Genomic DNA, 15,095 nt, shown 5'->3' with positions numbered 1-15,095 from the left:
AGTAGATACTGTACAAGTTCAGTCATAATCATAAATACTCATTTCATAAATATAGATTGTGGATCAACCACGAATCCAGTGTCGTAGCCTAGCTCTATCGATGCTTCTAGGACTGGTATTTGACCTCCTCTTCGACAATGGCCTGCTCGTAGTCGTCCGAGATTTTGTTAAAGTCGGGCCGCTGGATGTTGCCCACGCCGTTGGAATTGGTTCGGCGTCGGTGGTAACCTGTGTTGAACTCGCCCGACTCGACGAGATCCTCAATGTCGTCCTCGGGCTTGCCCCAGTTGCCCTTTCCGTGGCCTCCCTTCTTGGTCTCGTTGGGGTTCTGATCCTGGTGGCCGTGCTTGCCAAAGTACTTAGGGAGGGCGTTCTTGGTGTGGGACATGGTTGGAGTAGTGGTGGTGGGGAGTGTGTTTGCGGTGGGTGTGTTTGCGGTGGATGTGTTTCTGTTTGAACGAGTCAAAGCTGATGGGGAGTCATTTCAGGCGCCTGGCCCCCGCCTTTATATACTGTTTCGGCGCTGTGGATGGACGGCCCAGACGACAACGCCGGCGTCATATTTAGGGTTCGCACAACGCTATGATAAGAGGTCACTTGAGCGTGCACGCGCATACAAACTCTGTGGACACAAACAGCTCTCTGGTTTAGGTTTGGAAGCCTAAATGGCGAATCTTAAACAAACAACCCAAGGACCCCCCATTTGGAGGGACTCCAGAAAAGTGTGGGGCATGACAACGGGAAATGGAGGTGAATTTTCACGGCGGGTAATTGTCGGGTTGGTTGAGTATTTCAGCATTCCAGCGGTTTCAGAGCGGGAGCCCAGCAGCGGGAAAGAGACGGAGACAAGAAGATGCTGTATCTATCACATAGGCCGTCGCCACCATCCATGCACAAGATGGGAATGGGGTCACTGAGAGCCGTCGCCCGGCCCCCGGCCCCGTGCAGTCGCCTGTCGGACCACGACGACGACAGACCCCAACAATGCTACGTAACAGTGCATGCCATGTCTACTAACATAACAACTGTGGGCCCAGAGCGGCAGAAACGGAACACGTCCGCGATAGATGACGCCATACCAATGGAAGAGGCAATTGGAGATGGAGATGGTGTTATCAATGTCATGGTAAAGAAATGGTACTGTACTGTAACTTGCACTCTGTGGCTCCTACAAATGGTCAATTGCTTCTCTCGACTCTCCCATTGACTCTCTCTCGAGCCCCGATCCGTTGTTATCTTGTTGCTGTCTCGAACTCTGATGGGCAGCCTGCTTGTCCCGATTGCGTCATGGTTTGACAAGGATGATATGATGGAGAGAAACAAGGCACAAAAGTGCTTGTAGCTTGTACTACTTAGCGAAAGATGCAAAATTAAGAATCCACAATTGGACCGTGGCATGTCGCACGACAAGCGCTCGAATTGATGGCTTGAATGGCCGGTGGTGTGCTCGTCGTCGCAATCACGTCACCCACCACAGGCGGGACAGTCCCGTCCATGCAACATCTCAGGTCAGGTGGACAGGTAGGCTGTATGGTGCTCGCATGATCCAAGTGAGTCACACTATTAGCGTTTTGGGGGGAAAGTCCGACTGAAGAAGAATAGTCTCGAAGGTGGTGGAATTGCGGTGGTTTATCAAGGTCAAAAATAGCAGCATTTGCCAACTAACACCAGGGATCCCTGCACACGTACAACGTGATACAGACACAGTCTCTCGTATATTCGATCCCCCAACACGGTGTACTGCCGACATATTCTTTTGCATTTCGTCAGTGCCCCTAGACTGTCTCAGAGAGATGGCACCATATGTAGATCTACCTACGTCCGATGAGATCAGACTACTTGTAGCAAGATCGACTAGCGACTGGCAAATACTCCTTGTAGCAGTCGGAGCCGCTGGCACAAGTACGGTACGAGTACGAGTACCAGAAATCGATCTCATCGGTCCCCAAGACACGTGGGAAATTCACCGTCTTTGTGGTCCAAAGCCCCCTCCAAGTCTCTTGTTGGCAGTCGTCTCGAGAAGGGACTCGACAGACGTATCGTCGCACATGGTGGACCTGTCTCTTTGACGAGGAATGTGGGGAAGGCTACGCAGGGGCCGGCGAGTACGGACGAACACCGTACAAGTACCGCGCTCGCACTGTAGTGACAGGTTGGAGCCGTAGAGTGTCACTTGGACATGTGTATACACGGTTGTTGGAATCACTGCACAGCAAATAGCCACCCGATTAAATTGCACCCTCGATTACTTGCCACCGATTGAACAATTGATTTGACTGCTTCAGACCCATCTCTTCGTCTTCTTCTCCTCAACGCATATCATCCCCACGCTTCAGACCCATCTCTTCGCCTACTTCTCCCCAACATGTATCATCCCCACGTTTTTTGGATAATTATGCATACAGTAGCAAGCCCGAAGTGTGGGGTAGAGCTCCGATAGCGTCGCCGGAGAAGCAGATGGGTAGTGCGTGCGTGGGCGGAGCCATAGGAATCAATGCGCGGGTGACGTCATATCTATGGAGGTCAGTCATAACAGTGATATGTCACCTGTCGTTGTCCAACTGCAACACTGCCACTTGGCTATGTTCCATCATCGCTCCTATAATGCTATTGTAAAAAAATGACGAGTGCATGAACCTCCAAAACTACCTTGGAGGCGGTACAAGGACACATCTTGCAGAGTTTCAGAAAGAAGCAAAACGAACGCCATTGTTGTAACCATAAATCCACCGCTCTTGGGCTCCTGCCACGTCACCATCTTGTCATTTAAACCCGGCCAGTAACCTCAGACATCAACTGCCTCATGTTTTTACCCCACAAAACCCAATCCTCCCGTTAGCTGCAAGTCGACGGCCTACCAACTCCATTATTATGGTGCTTTCAACGTTACTGCACGTTTGGGCCTAGGCTGGCGTTGAAACGGTAGCGTCTAAAGGGTTCCACGGAGCTGGTGTGACAAGAGCTGTATAGTCGAACCATCTTCTGATCACGCAGACGACTACATGTATTTCCTGGAATTCGAACTGCGACACTTTCGATGGTATCGTACATCTTGTCGAACCCGGAGATGATAAGAATGAGACACGGACTAATAGAACCCAAAGAGTACGGGAACGGTGCTCGTTTAAAAAAAAAAAATATATATATAATATATTATATATATATATAAAAAAGGGTAAATACACACTGCCCAGTTCGCCTCACTTCCAACCGACTTGGTAATGTTTATAAGGCTCGCAATGTCAGATATTTACTAGACTACCTGAACTTGTACAGTATGTACTCATACATGTCTATAGGGCATAAATGGATGTATGATAGCGGAGGACGTCGAAACGACAAAACCCAACATAGGACAGCCTGTTATTGTCGTAGTCGTAAATCGTAGTCGTAGTCCCAGTCGTACGATATAATCACCCTCCCCATATTCCTGTACGTACTCTCCTTTCCACCCCAAACAAAGTGTTCCTGTAGCACGGGCGAGTATACACTCAACCCTATCCAACGTCGTATTATACATATCCATTCGACCCATTTGCCACCCAATTTCACAGCAACACTATCGCACTTTGGATGATCACCTGGAGCAGCCCACCAACGGCTCCTATCGTGGCACGCACTCCAGCCGCATACATCACCCCATTCCAAACCCAGCCACGCCCGAGACATGAGTCTTCATCCATGGTGTGCCTCCAACAAGTCCCAAAAATAGAACCTTGTGGAATGGAAAAAAGTGGTTATTTGACACTCCCAATGCGGTTCTCTACAATAACGTACAAGCCTCGGTTGCACTGAATATGGACAGAGTAGTGACCGACTAGAGCCCAGGTGGTGGTAACGAACCGGTTCTGATGGACAAAAGTGATTGCAAAGACATTTTCAACCCTCGAAAGCTTCTACAAGGTTCCATATGATTCCATACGACTGTTGGTAACACTATGCTCCAAACATGTCTGTATGGAGAACACTCCCCTAAATCCACTACAGCTAATTTTCAATTCCTAAATTCTGACTGAAAAATAAAACATAAAAATGCAATTTTCGGCAAGCTTATACAAGTCTTACCCAGATGAGACTGTCTTCGGGGACTTTTTAGCTACATACTGTACTCATACTCGTACTCTGTTGGTGACTATGCCGTCTCTTCAGTGCCTGTCGGCTGGCCCGCTGACTAACCCGGTTGTATAACTCTGATCACGTGATGAGACCGATATCGACGATTGTGCTTGCTGTCATTTGCAATCCCACGCCTCACATTGGCTGGCGAGCCCCTCTTCTGACAAAGCCTTGACTCACCTCTTTCACTTTCTGCACGATGATAAACAGAGTTCGGCGTAATTAGGCAGAACCACGGAAAAAAAAGGTAAAAGTAGAGACTCTGTTCAAACGGTTAAAACACACTGCGATATTCTTCTTGTCCTAAGAGAGACTTGACGACTCAACTACTACTGCAACACACAACACATGTCTAACCTACTGGTATTCGACAACTCGGTGGTCACCGACGAGGCGCTGGTGGCCAACATCATGGCCCAGAACCAAGGCGCATCGCACCAGCTGCTGGAACGAATAGGCACCCAGGTCCAGCTACCAGCAAACACATACGCCTCCATCCAGGTGTTTACAAAGTCGCCACAGCCCGTGACTCTGCCAGCATCATTGCTGGAGACGCTGAGCGGCGCTCTGGCGCCCGGAGGAGCTCTGTTCGGTGCTGTGGACGGCTCCCAGGTCATGGACTTCATCATGGCGGGTCTGGCCCAGGACGGCGACAAGTGGGTCAAGCCTGCCGCCACAGGAACCACGCTGCTCAAGAAGTCGGGAGGAGGCCCCAAGAAGTTTGCATTCAAGAGAGCCAGTCCAGCAACTGCGGCTCCCTCGACCAACGGAACTAACCCCGCCGCTACCGTCAACCTCAACTCTGTCGTGACTCTATCCATGGACGACGACGACCTCATGGACGAAGACGACCTCATGGAAGACGACACCAACCTGTCCATGCCCATCAAAATCCCAGCCAAGTGCGACCCTGGACCCGGCAAGAAGCGACGAAAGGCCTGCAAGGACTGCACTTGTGGTCTCAAGGAAATGGAGGAGCAGGCCAAGGACGCCCAGCTGGCAGCACAGAACACCGTCACTCTGTCTGCCGAAGATACTGCCGAAATCGACTTCACAGTGCAGGGCAAGACTGGAGGATGTGGATCGTGTGCTCTGGGAGACGCCTTCCGATGCGACGGATGCCCCTATCTCGGTCTGCCTCCCTTCAAGCCCGGAGAGGCTGTTAGTATTGGAGGAGCCAGCGACCTGTAAGAAGCAAACAACCAACTTCAACAACCGACTTCAGCAATCGACTTGTCTTACGAGTCAACACAAAACATCAAAATCAAAAGTACAGTACCCGGTGCATACCATCTAACCATATAAGTTATATACATGAAAAATCATATAGATAATGATAAGTTATTGCAGTTAACTGAGTGGACAATTGTGAGCAGTGAATGAGTGGGCATTATGTCCTGTTTGCTGGACGTGCTTCTCGAAGCACATCTTGTAACTGAACAGAGGTGAGAGTGTATACAAGTACTCATAGTAAGGCACGGAAAAATCGCCCACAGCAGAATGAGGAATAGAGACGGTAGAGGTGAGGTCATGTTCATGTTCATTGCTGTTGGTAGTAAGAGCTGGAGACCTCCTTATCAAGTAGCTATAATGTATAGATAGTACCCCCACACGTTCCTCTGCATGTTCTACATCTGACTGTAATTAGACGTGAGAAAAGTAGTACAATACAACTTTTCAGACATGATCTACTCCACAGTAACATCGTAAGTGAGTGACATCTACTTCCAAAGTACGAGTAGTAACACTTCAAGTACCATTCGACCACCGGCTCACTACTGATGTCTGTTACACAATAGCTCTTAAAATACAAACGCCTGTCTTGTTGTCTTCTTAAATAATCAGTAGTAACCCGCCTGCTGAACACCACTCTGGCCAGCCTTGGCCTTTGTCTTTTTCTTGGACGTGGTGGCCTGGTAAGCTGTTGGTGGAGGCTGTGTGTACGGGTTGTATTGTTGCTGTGGTGGTGGTCCTCTGGTCTGTTGTTGCTGTCGCGGCTGTTGTCTGGGCTGCTGACGAGGCATCTGTCTGGATTGTTGTTGAGGAGGAGCACGCATATCTCGAGTTCCCTGGGCGTTTCTGTGGTAGTCATAGCCTCCGTTCTTGCCTCCGTCAAAGCTTTGGGTGTATGTGGGAGCTCCGAGACCTGTTCGGGCAGTGTTGCTGACGCCCGTGCCGTTGTGCGAGACCCAACCGCCCTTCTTCTCCACATCCTTGGCCAGCCAGTTGTGGGCGATTGCAGCATTTCTGGTGGAACAGCCGTTGAGCCAGGCAAACCAGGGACCCAAAACAGGTACCAGAGCTAGCAGAAAGTCAATGAGAATGTTGGAATTCATCTTCATGAGCACAGACTCCGGACACCCCAGCTCGTCGGCTAGAGTCACGATATGGCCTCGCATAGCCCACATGATAATGGGACCAATGACTGGGATGATGCACACGATGGGACACAGACCAATGCCACAGTCGGCCCAGAAGCACCCACAGCAGCAGCGGTCGTGGTTCCATGCGGTCTGCTTCAGCTCCTTCCATTTTTTCGCCTGATACTCTGAACATCCGGGGGGAGCCTTGAGTTTCTTCTGATTTCCCTGCTCATCTTCGTGGAAGTAGGGGTCTTTGTTAGCAACTTGTGTCCGCTTTGCGCAACTCGTACGAGTGTCGTATTCTGGCCATGTGCCTCATTGTGTCAGCGCAGCTGTTACGCTCGCCCTTCCCGATTCACTCACCCGAGTTGAGATGGTGGCCGGCGATATCGCCAACCTTGCCTTGCACGTAGTCCAGGCCCACAGATTCACCGACGGTTTCAATGAGCCCCATGGTGAATATCGAGAAATGTCTTCGCGTTCAGATCTGGATGCGAAAATAAAAGAAAAGGAAAGCAAACGCAGGCTTGGCCCCCCGCTATTTCGCTGCCACAGTGCTTGTCAGGAGCACCCTAAAGTTTAGAGCCAACAGAGCCTTGACAGGAGATGGGGAGGCATGGCTAACAAGCTTGGGTGAGCTTAGCTAGCCAGGGGTGGAAACAGGGCTGAAAAACACCTAGTCCAGCTGCTCAAGAAGAACACAAGAACTTGTTTCCCAGAAATCCACCCCTTATCTGGCCCCAGAAATGCTCACAGTCCCTTGAGAGGAGCGCGATTTTTGGGTCTTTCCCAAAAATTAATCTCCATTAGCATTTCGACACGTTTGTTGACTCTTGTGTGTTTTCAGCTGATTATGCGGGTGTGCTTTGTTACTTTGGCGAGATGACATGACGGCTCAAAATAAATGTCGAATGATTTGATTCCGAGAAAATGCAACACCTCCACAGGTATATATACACAGGGCGCAACAGGGCACGTGTAACCTCTCTGCTACCAACCAAGACTATATAACATAGACACGCTCTCTCGCCAGGAATACGCGATGTATGATAATAAACTGTGTACTGTAGTTGGAATGTATATTTTTTTGTCACCCTACTTTGTTCGGATTTCAGTATATGCCTGCGTTTTCCCAAGATTCAGGAACAGCCTTCAAGTTGGGAGTACCACGATACACCGTGGAATCATGTGATTTAAACCATGGAATATTCCACGGCATTCCATGAAGAAAACTGGTCAAAAAACAAGACCAACGACATAGAAACCCCCCAACCATCCATTATACATCCTTTTAATTCGTCTATCATACCAATATCTCCGAAACTGCTTAGCTTGTTGGCTTGCTATAATAGGTGCCTATCTAAAGAGACATGCGTCTAATACGTACAGAATGGTGCACACTGATGTATGCTCAAAGGCATATATCTTCGGACGTGTTTCAAGTCTGAGCGAACCAAACATCCAATGAACCTCCACCCACGCCGTTCACTCAAACTCCAAAGTGATAGTCACTCTGTGCGTCGACACATGTTCCAGAAGGAGCATTCGACGTTTTATAGAGTTCATTGATAAGCTTATCGTCGATGAGATGAGCTGCTGAATGGAGAAAGTAGCAACGACAGCAAGCAAATTCTGTTTGAAAGCGAAAGGTTCTACTACGACTAATTCTAATCCATATCCGTTATGCTATATACTTGTACTAATTATACTAATGCTTTTGGAAGCCCCTCTACAGCTTGCTGTCCAGCTTGTAGATCATCTTTCCAGTGTTGGCACCCTCAAACAGAGACTTGAGAGCGTTGGGAAGACCGGTGACGGGGCCCTCAATCAGATGGGTCTTGGCCTTGAGCTTGCCCTGAGAGATCAGACCAGCAAGATCCTTGATGATCTCGGGGAATCGGTCTCCGTGGTCCATGACAATGAAGCCCTGCATCTTGATTCGCTTGGGAACAACCTGCAGAACGTTGTAGAGAGGCTGAGGCTTGTCGAGGTTGTACTGGGAGATACCTCCGCACATGATGAATCGAGCAAAGTCGTTGGCGGCCATGAGAGCCATGTCGAGGATCTCACCGCCGACGTTGTCGTAGTAGACGTCAACACCCCCCTTGGTGGCCTCCTTAAAGTCCTTCTTGAAGTCGGCGGACTTGTAGTCAAGGGCCACGTCGAAACCAAGCTCCTTGGTGATGAAGTCGCACTTGTCCTTACCACCGGCAATACCAATGACCTTGGCTCCGGCAATCTTGGCCAGCTGACCGGCAACAGAACCAGTGGCTCCGGCAGCTCCAGAAACAAGAACGGTCTCGCCAGACTTAATTCCGCCAGCAACGCCGTTGATACCCCACCAGGCGGTGAGACCGGTGAGACCGAGAACACCGAGGTTGTCCTCCAGAGGGATGCCGGGAATGTTGGGGATCTTTCGGTGGTCCTGGTTGTGGCCAATGGCGTACTCAGAGAAGCCAACGACGCCGGAAACGATATCGCCGACCTTGTACTCGGGGTTCTTGGACTCAACAACCTCTCCGAGACCCCAGGCTCGCATAACGTCGCCGAGCTTGACGGGCTCAATGTACGACTTCTGACCGGACATCTGGCCTCGAAGGGTGGGGTCGAGGGACACCAGCTTGACCTTGATCAGGTAGTCGCCGTCCTTGAGGTCGTCCTTGGTGGGAATGGGAACCGTCTCATCCTTGAAGGTGGAGGGCTCAATGGTGGTCTTAGGGTGCTGCTGAAGAGTGACTCGGGTGTAGGACATTGTGTTGTAAAGTGTGTATCAATGTGTGAAAATGTGTGATACTGAGATTTCGATTAGAGGACGGACACCACCCTTTATATATCTGGTTGCGGTGGTCTGGAGATATCAGGAACCTGCATCTCCCCTCTGCACAAGGTTCGTTTTGGAAGCGTAGGGAAGAATGAGCACGGACGGCGTTGTTTGGGGTATGGGGCCGCGGAAAAAGAGCCGTTTTCTCGTCTGTGGACAATTGGCACGTCCTGATTACACAGAAATCACCTCCAAATCCACAAAAACGAGCCCTGAACTCCTTCCTCCCAAGGCCGGTAGTCCCCACCAACCCCTCCATCTCAAAGTTAGTGTTTGCTTGCCCTTCGTCCAACGGTTCGCTAATTGCTATTAACATTGGTTTGTTTCCAACGGACCCGCCTTAGTGCAAACTAAAAGGTGGTGTTTAATGAGGGGTCTAGCATTGTTGGGCAGGTATAAAAGGGTGAAAAAAGACGGATTGGGGCGCAATACACCCGCAAAAACCCTCTGGACGCGCGAAAACGGCCAAAAACCTGCCCGAAACCCCGCCAAACGCCCATTTGCCAATCTCCGACCCCCAAACTCCTCCCACACACCGATGCTGCTCTCATGTATGGCGCTTACAAATTGGACCACCTCTGGCAACTCTAACGCCGGATTCCACCCCAGCCTTCTTTAAAACCGATGGGAAAGCCGAAGCTCATGGTAGGGTAACCGTGCCAAATAGGAGGAGCTAAACCCATCGCGGTGGCGGAGAAGCACATGGAAAGCGGAGATAGAAGTCAGGGACGGCGCTGAGGGTGCCCGATTATTAACAGTCTTTGCTTTGAACGAGGACATGGTTTGGTTGTGGTACGATACTTGGTGGTATGGCTCGATATACTGTATTACGTATTACACTATCGAGCAATGTATGATACAAGAACAGAACAAGGACCTAGACGAGGACGAGGACCGCGCGCTGATGAAGAATACTGCGCTGACAGTGGCGCTCACGTGATTAGCAATGGCGTCTGTGAACAAATCAATCTCTACTGGATCGCAACTTCCGCTCCCGAATGTGCTTCTGTGCTGTATCACCGAATTTTACTAACTGCTAAAACCGACCACGATGCGTGCAGAAGATAAGTTATTCTCTTCATTATGGGTAAGACAGTTGCACACCTAAATGATGTATACGGCACACGGCACAATGGCACACATGGCACAAGGCACATGGCACATGGCTCACGGACTGCGCTGTAAATTACACCCGCTCCAAAAACACGTAAAATCGCAAGGCATGTGAGTCCAAAAGGGCGTAATTTGGCCCAAGCTGCGCGCCCAGTGGTGGGTGTGGTGTGCATATGGTGACATGTATTAGCATTGCCCTGACAACACAACCGTGGATAAGCGCCAGCAAGTACTCAAATTGTCGTCGTTTCAGCGCCGATACAGTCATAAAACACAAAGACAACAAAATCTGGCCTCCCCAAGTGAATTTTCACCCACATAGCTCCTCGCTACAACTTGTGTCGCTAACAACCATGGATGGACTCTCTACCCGCTGCAAGAGCATGCATAATCTTGCATATAAACAGAGGCCCAAATGCCAAACAGGGGACAAATCGCTCATACAAGATGTGGGTTATACGTGTTGACTACAAATAATGGAGTGTTGGAGCCATCAATAATCAGAGAAAGGTTCGGGAGTCGAAACACTGAAATACAAATGCCCGCGACACCCTCTCCATACCCACATATGCAGCTCCGTCCACCCGAAAGACACCCTTCTTTCTTTCTCAACGAGACGACAGATAATATTATAGACATGGTTACTATGAGAAATGTACAGTATAAGTGCTAGGATACAACCACAAGTAGAACTTAGATCGGAGCTACTTGTAGCTGTAGATAGCTCTACTGGACAGAACCACTATCAATCCTTAGGTAGTGTCGTAAAAATAGCAAGAGCTACGAAAAACTACCATGGCAGGCCCGTGTAACTACAACTGCCAACTTATCAGTTACGGGAGCAAGTTGACAATCGTACAAATACTGTACAATACTTGCGCACTGTACTTGGACATACACATCTATCGTACAGGATCTTCTACTGCTGTGCACTTCAAAACACCGCTTATCTCTCTTTCACATTATGCATTACTATGTTCGGTTTCTAAGCGGTCAGTCTCTGGGGTCGGTGAGGTTCAAATAGTTGGTATGCCTACTCCTCATCCTCGTCGTCGTCATCATCGTCGTCATCCTCGTCGTCATCAGAGTACACCTCGCTCTCATCGATGGACTCGTCGTCAGGCATGCTGGCATCGTCCGACTCGTACCAAAAGTTGTCATCCACAACGTCCTTGTGCTCGGGTGCCTTGGGAGCTACGTAGGCGGAGGACGAGGATGGCACAACGAAGCCCTCGGGAATATGTTCTCGGCTCAGCTTCACGTCCTGCAGCACCTTGGTTCGGTACTCCTCCTTGTCCTTCTTCCACATGACGCTGGCGTCGGGGTTGGCTGGCGAGTTAATATTGGGGTCCTCCAGCAGCGACACTATGCTAATGAGCACAGACTCCACCGACTGCACTGGCGACCAGCACTCCTGGTCTGGCTCTCCGCTCATGACGTCACCGCCGGGATGGAGAATCGAGATGCAGAGCCGGCCGTCCCTGTACACGTTGGGATGGAAGATGGGTGGGGTGAATTTGAATTTTGGCGGCGCATACGGAAAGTCCGCGGGAAATGTCATTTGTGCCTGTGTTAGTTTTGTCTTGTATTTACCTGTGTGTTTCCGTCCTGTCCTGCGGATTCCCGATCTCGGTTGCCGGGGAAAACTCAATAATATACAGGCCACACCTTGGTGGGTGTGGTGCGGTGAAATGGACGGAGGGGCAGGAAAAAAAAAAGGAAACAGAGAAGACGGGAAATAATAAGTAGCACTTCAATAACACCGCAACTTGTACATTGTGAGTACTGTGGCGCGTGCGGGGTTCGGCCGATGGATGCCCGATAGCACGTATGGTTTCGAGCTGGCACGCCACAAGGTCAACAGCAAACCAACTTTGGGGTCACCAAACCAGCTAGGGGTGTGAATGGCCGCCAAGCGGAGAACGATACTTGGTGTTCTGTATCTCCGACGGTGCTACCTTTACTTCCACCAAGGGCTCTGCATCCCGTTGCCCTACCTTCTGCCTCCCTCTGTTCTCCTGTCGTGTCGTGTGTCACATCAAATGTAACCCTCCAACAGGGCCACAAAATCAGCATCAGTGTCTGCGTACTCACTCTAAAGTATCCGCCGTGGTATACTGAGTCCTCGTTGAGGACCATGACGGCCACATTCCATGAATAAATATTGTCATCCTCGAGCTATGTTAGTATGCGCGTATGGTTGTGGGGCACAGGTTGTGTAAGGTGGTGGTCAGGGGGGTGGGGAAAGGCAGGTGTGTCGGATACAGCTCGTGGAACCCACGTCTTAGAAACCGTTTCAACATGTCATCTGAATCCCTTGCACACCCTAGGAACACTCATACCACAAAACACTCTGTGGTGCTCTGCGACACACCGTGACCCACTCTGACGCACCTGCGCGGTTCTTGAACAGGTAGATGACGAGGTTTGGGGCAGGGAGAAGCGCTAACAGCGAACGCTCTTCCCCACAACCACCAACACGCCGCCTGCTCACCCTCACCGCTGCTGTCGTTTCTGCGTCACCACCAACAGGTTGGGTTCGTTCGAGACCTCTGGTCTGTCACTTTGGGTGTCTGACTACTCACGGTAATATGAAAACTAGGGATGGCCTTCTTGGGATCGGTCAGCTCCCGGTAGTATTTCATAAGAAGATTAGCACTGCTGGAGCTCATGATGTCGAGGTTTTTTTTTGTGTTTTTTTTTTTTGGCCCTGGTTTTTTTCTCTGTGAGGTGTGATTTGAAGTGTGATGAGAGAAGAGTTGGAAGAAATGAGAAGACACAGCTGAGGAGTGGGAGGCCCTAAAGGCTAATTTTCTCTTGTCGACTGCATCTTGGGTTGGGTTGGGTTGGGTTGGGACTGGTGTGGCACAAGGCAAGGAGCGACAGATGCACCTCACCTCCTCCATACAAGACAGTGGCGGGGGAGGGGAGCCGGAGCGCTACAGTTGCTGCTCCACTGTGGTCATATAAACAGCCCGCCCTCCCTAACGATCTTTCTTCTCCTCTCACAATTTGCACCCCCGTCTCGGCCTCTAATGTCTACGTACGCCATGTATCACCCACCATCTCCACCACCCAGTCTGTCAGCATGACCATGAATTTACGGGGTTGATTCAACGTGACCGCTTTCTGCTTGCTGCTTGCCGCTTGCTGCTTGCCGCTTGCTGTTTTCCGCTTGCCGTTTTCCGCTTGCATTTCCTTTTCGCCCTTTCGCACTGCTTGTGAAAGTATATGCGCTGATAAGAGTGCGAGTGGGAGAATCGAGAGGATATGAGGAGTATATATCTATCTGCGGAAGCGAGTCGTAAAGACGGATTTTTCACATCGATGTCGACAAAAAAACAACAAAAGAACATCCTTTTTAGGGGAGCAGGAGGTAGCTACAAGTATCGTCAAGTATCGTCAAGTATCGTCAAGTATCGTCAAGTATCGTATGTACCGCCCCAAAGAACAAGCTCTCCATTATACTGTACCTTGTATATGACAAAGCGATTGTCTTTTTTTAGTCAACCACCAAAGTTATTTAGACCAACATTACTGCATGTGGCTTGGGTTAGGGCCAGAACTATGATACGAGTAGGTACGCGGACCAGTAGAGGACGTAAACTGGCACCGTAGCCAGAATAGTGACGTGAAAGAGGTCCAAATAGGCTGATAAATGACGCTACAGCTTACATAAGCCCTTTTTTTATTTTTTAATTCTTTCCGAGGTCGCAGATTGCCGAGTAGTGACGACTTCAGATGTTGCTGCTGGCCGGTACAGTATTCGTAAAAGTTCGCCAATACTGTAGCTAATTAAACTGCTTTGCAACATAGCCCTGTACCATAGCTGATGGGAGGTGCTAACATCATGTTACATTGCTATGGGGAGACGTGGATAATCTACTGTATAACCCAGTCGCTCTTCATTCACCACAGTTGATGGCTGACAGCTGACATGGTGTCACTGGCTCATTCTACCAGTACAGAATGTACAGTAGACGTCTGTTCTTACAAGGCCGATAGCAACTGTTCTTGCTAATGAGCCAACAAACACTACAAGTGCTGGACTCGTACAAGTAGTTCAGTCGGAGGACCAAAGTGAACCAATTTGAGACCTTTCAGGAGCCCCAAAATTGCATGGGTCCCAAGCTCCAGCACTAGTATCACCCATGTAACACCACTAATAGGTGGATGCTAAGGCCCGGACATGGGATTTGGGGAGATTGGACGTCCTTCAGGCGTATGATGGGGTTGTAAATTACGGTAAACGTGAGAAAATGACGGTATAATCAATCAGTAACCAAATACACCCGATGTTCAGGTTGCAGGATAAGGCCATTGCCAATATGGAAAAAAAAGGAGAAAACTCTCTCATTAGTTGAGATTTAGTTAAGGAAAATGGTCGGCTGGGGGTTCAAAAACAGTGTTCCAGAAGCTGTGGAAGATAATAAAATAGATATAAAGGTTCTTGATAAACGTAATACAACAAAAATGCAAAAGTTATACTACCTTCTCCTATTAAAATCTGCCGCTATCGTTGTTTTACGCGAAACCTGGACGTTGAGTTTACTTAAGGAATAGTTGAAAGGGTCCAGCAGAAAGAGCCTCCCCTCAAACTGCGGAACAATCAGAGATGTTTGGAAACTTCAAACCAGTTATCTCACAGACACACAACCATAGGATAGGTCGAGCTCGCACTC

At 49.5% G+C, this 15,095-nt stretch overlaps 5 protein-coding genes across 5 annotated transcripts; 1 reads left to right on the top strand and 4 right to left on the bottom strand.

Annotated features, from left to right (window-relative positions):
- Positions 1 to 106: 106 nt before the first annotated feature.
- On the bottom strand, positions 107 to 388 carry YALI1_C08106g (uncharacterized protein; the record flags this gene model as incomplete). Its single annotated transcript, XM_501509.3, has 1 exon — positions 107 to 388. One exon carries the CDS (start codon positions 386 to 388, stop codon positions 107 to 109), a length of 282 nt encoding a protein of 93 aa, XP_501509.1.
- Positions 389 to 4,464: 4,076 nt separating this feature from the next.
- YALI1_C08065g (uncharacterized protein) lies at positions 4,465 to 5,307 on the top strand (the record flags this gene model as incomplete). Its single annotated transcript, XM_501508.1, has 1 exon — positions 4,465 to 5,307. The coding sequence occupies one exon, from the start codon at positions 4,465 to 4,467 to the stop codon at positions 5,305 to 5,307; it is 843 nt and encodes a 280-aa protein (XP_501508.1).
- A 650-nt stretch (positions 5,308 to 5,957) lies between these two features.
- YALI1_C08040g (uncharacterized protein) lies at positions 5,958 to 6,933 on the bottom strand (the record flags this gene model as incomplete). The annotated part of the gene is made up of 2 exons (XM_501507.4): positions 5,958 to 6,730; positions 6,843 to 6,933. 2 exons carry the CDS (start codon positions 6,931 to 6,933, stop codon positions 5,958 to 5,960), a joined length of 864 nt encoding a protein of 287 aa, XP_501507.2.
- Positions 6,934 to 8,208: 1,275 nt separating this feature from the next.
- YALI1_C08017g (uncharacterized protein) lies at positions 8,209 to 9,231 on the bottom strand (the record flags this gene model as incomplete). The annotated part of the gene is made up of 1 exon (XM_501506.3): positions 8,209 to 9,231. The coding sequence occupies one exon, from the start codon at positions 9,229 to 9,231 to the stop codon at positions 8,209 to 8,211; it is 1,023 nt and encodes a 340-aa protein (XP_501506.1).
- A 2,215-nt stretch (positions 9,232 to 11,446) lies between these two features.
- Positions 11,447 to 13,085, bottom strand: YALI1_C07979g (uncharacterized protein; the record flags this gene model as incomplete). Its single annotated transcript, XM_501505.3, has 3 exons — positions 11,447 to 11,980; positions 12,508 to 12,591; positions 12,999 to 13,085. The coding sequence occupies 3 exons, from the start codon at positions 13,083 to 13,085 to the stop codon at positions 11,447 to 11,449; spliced, it is 705 nt and encodes a 234-aa protein (XP_501505.1).
- Positions 13,086 to 15,095: the final 2,010 nt, after the last annotated feature.

This window comes from Yarrowia lipolytica, chromosome 1C, assembly GCF_001761485.1.
Source record: "Yarrowia lipolytica chromosome 1C, complete sequence".
Taxonomy (NCBI): Eukaryota; Fungi; Ascomycota; class Dipodascomycetes; order Dipodascales; genus Yarrowia; species Yarrowia lipolytica.
The sequence above is the reverse complement of the archived record's forward strand: the minus strand, read 5'-3'. Positions and strand labels throughout refer to the sequence as shown.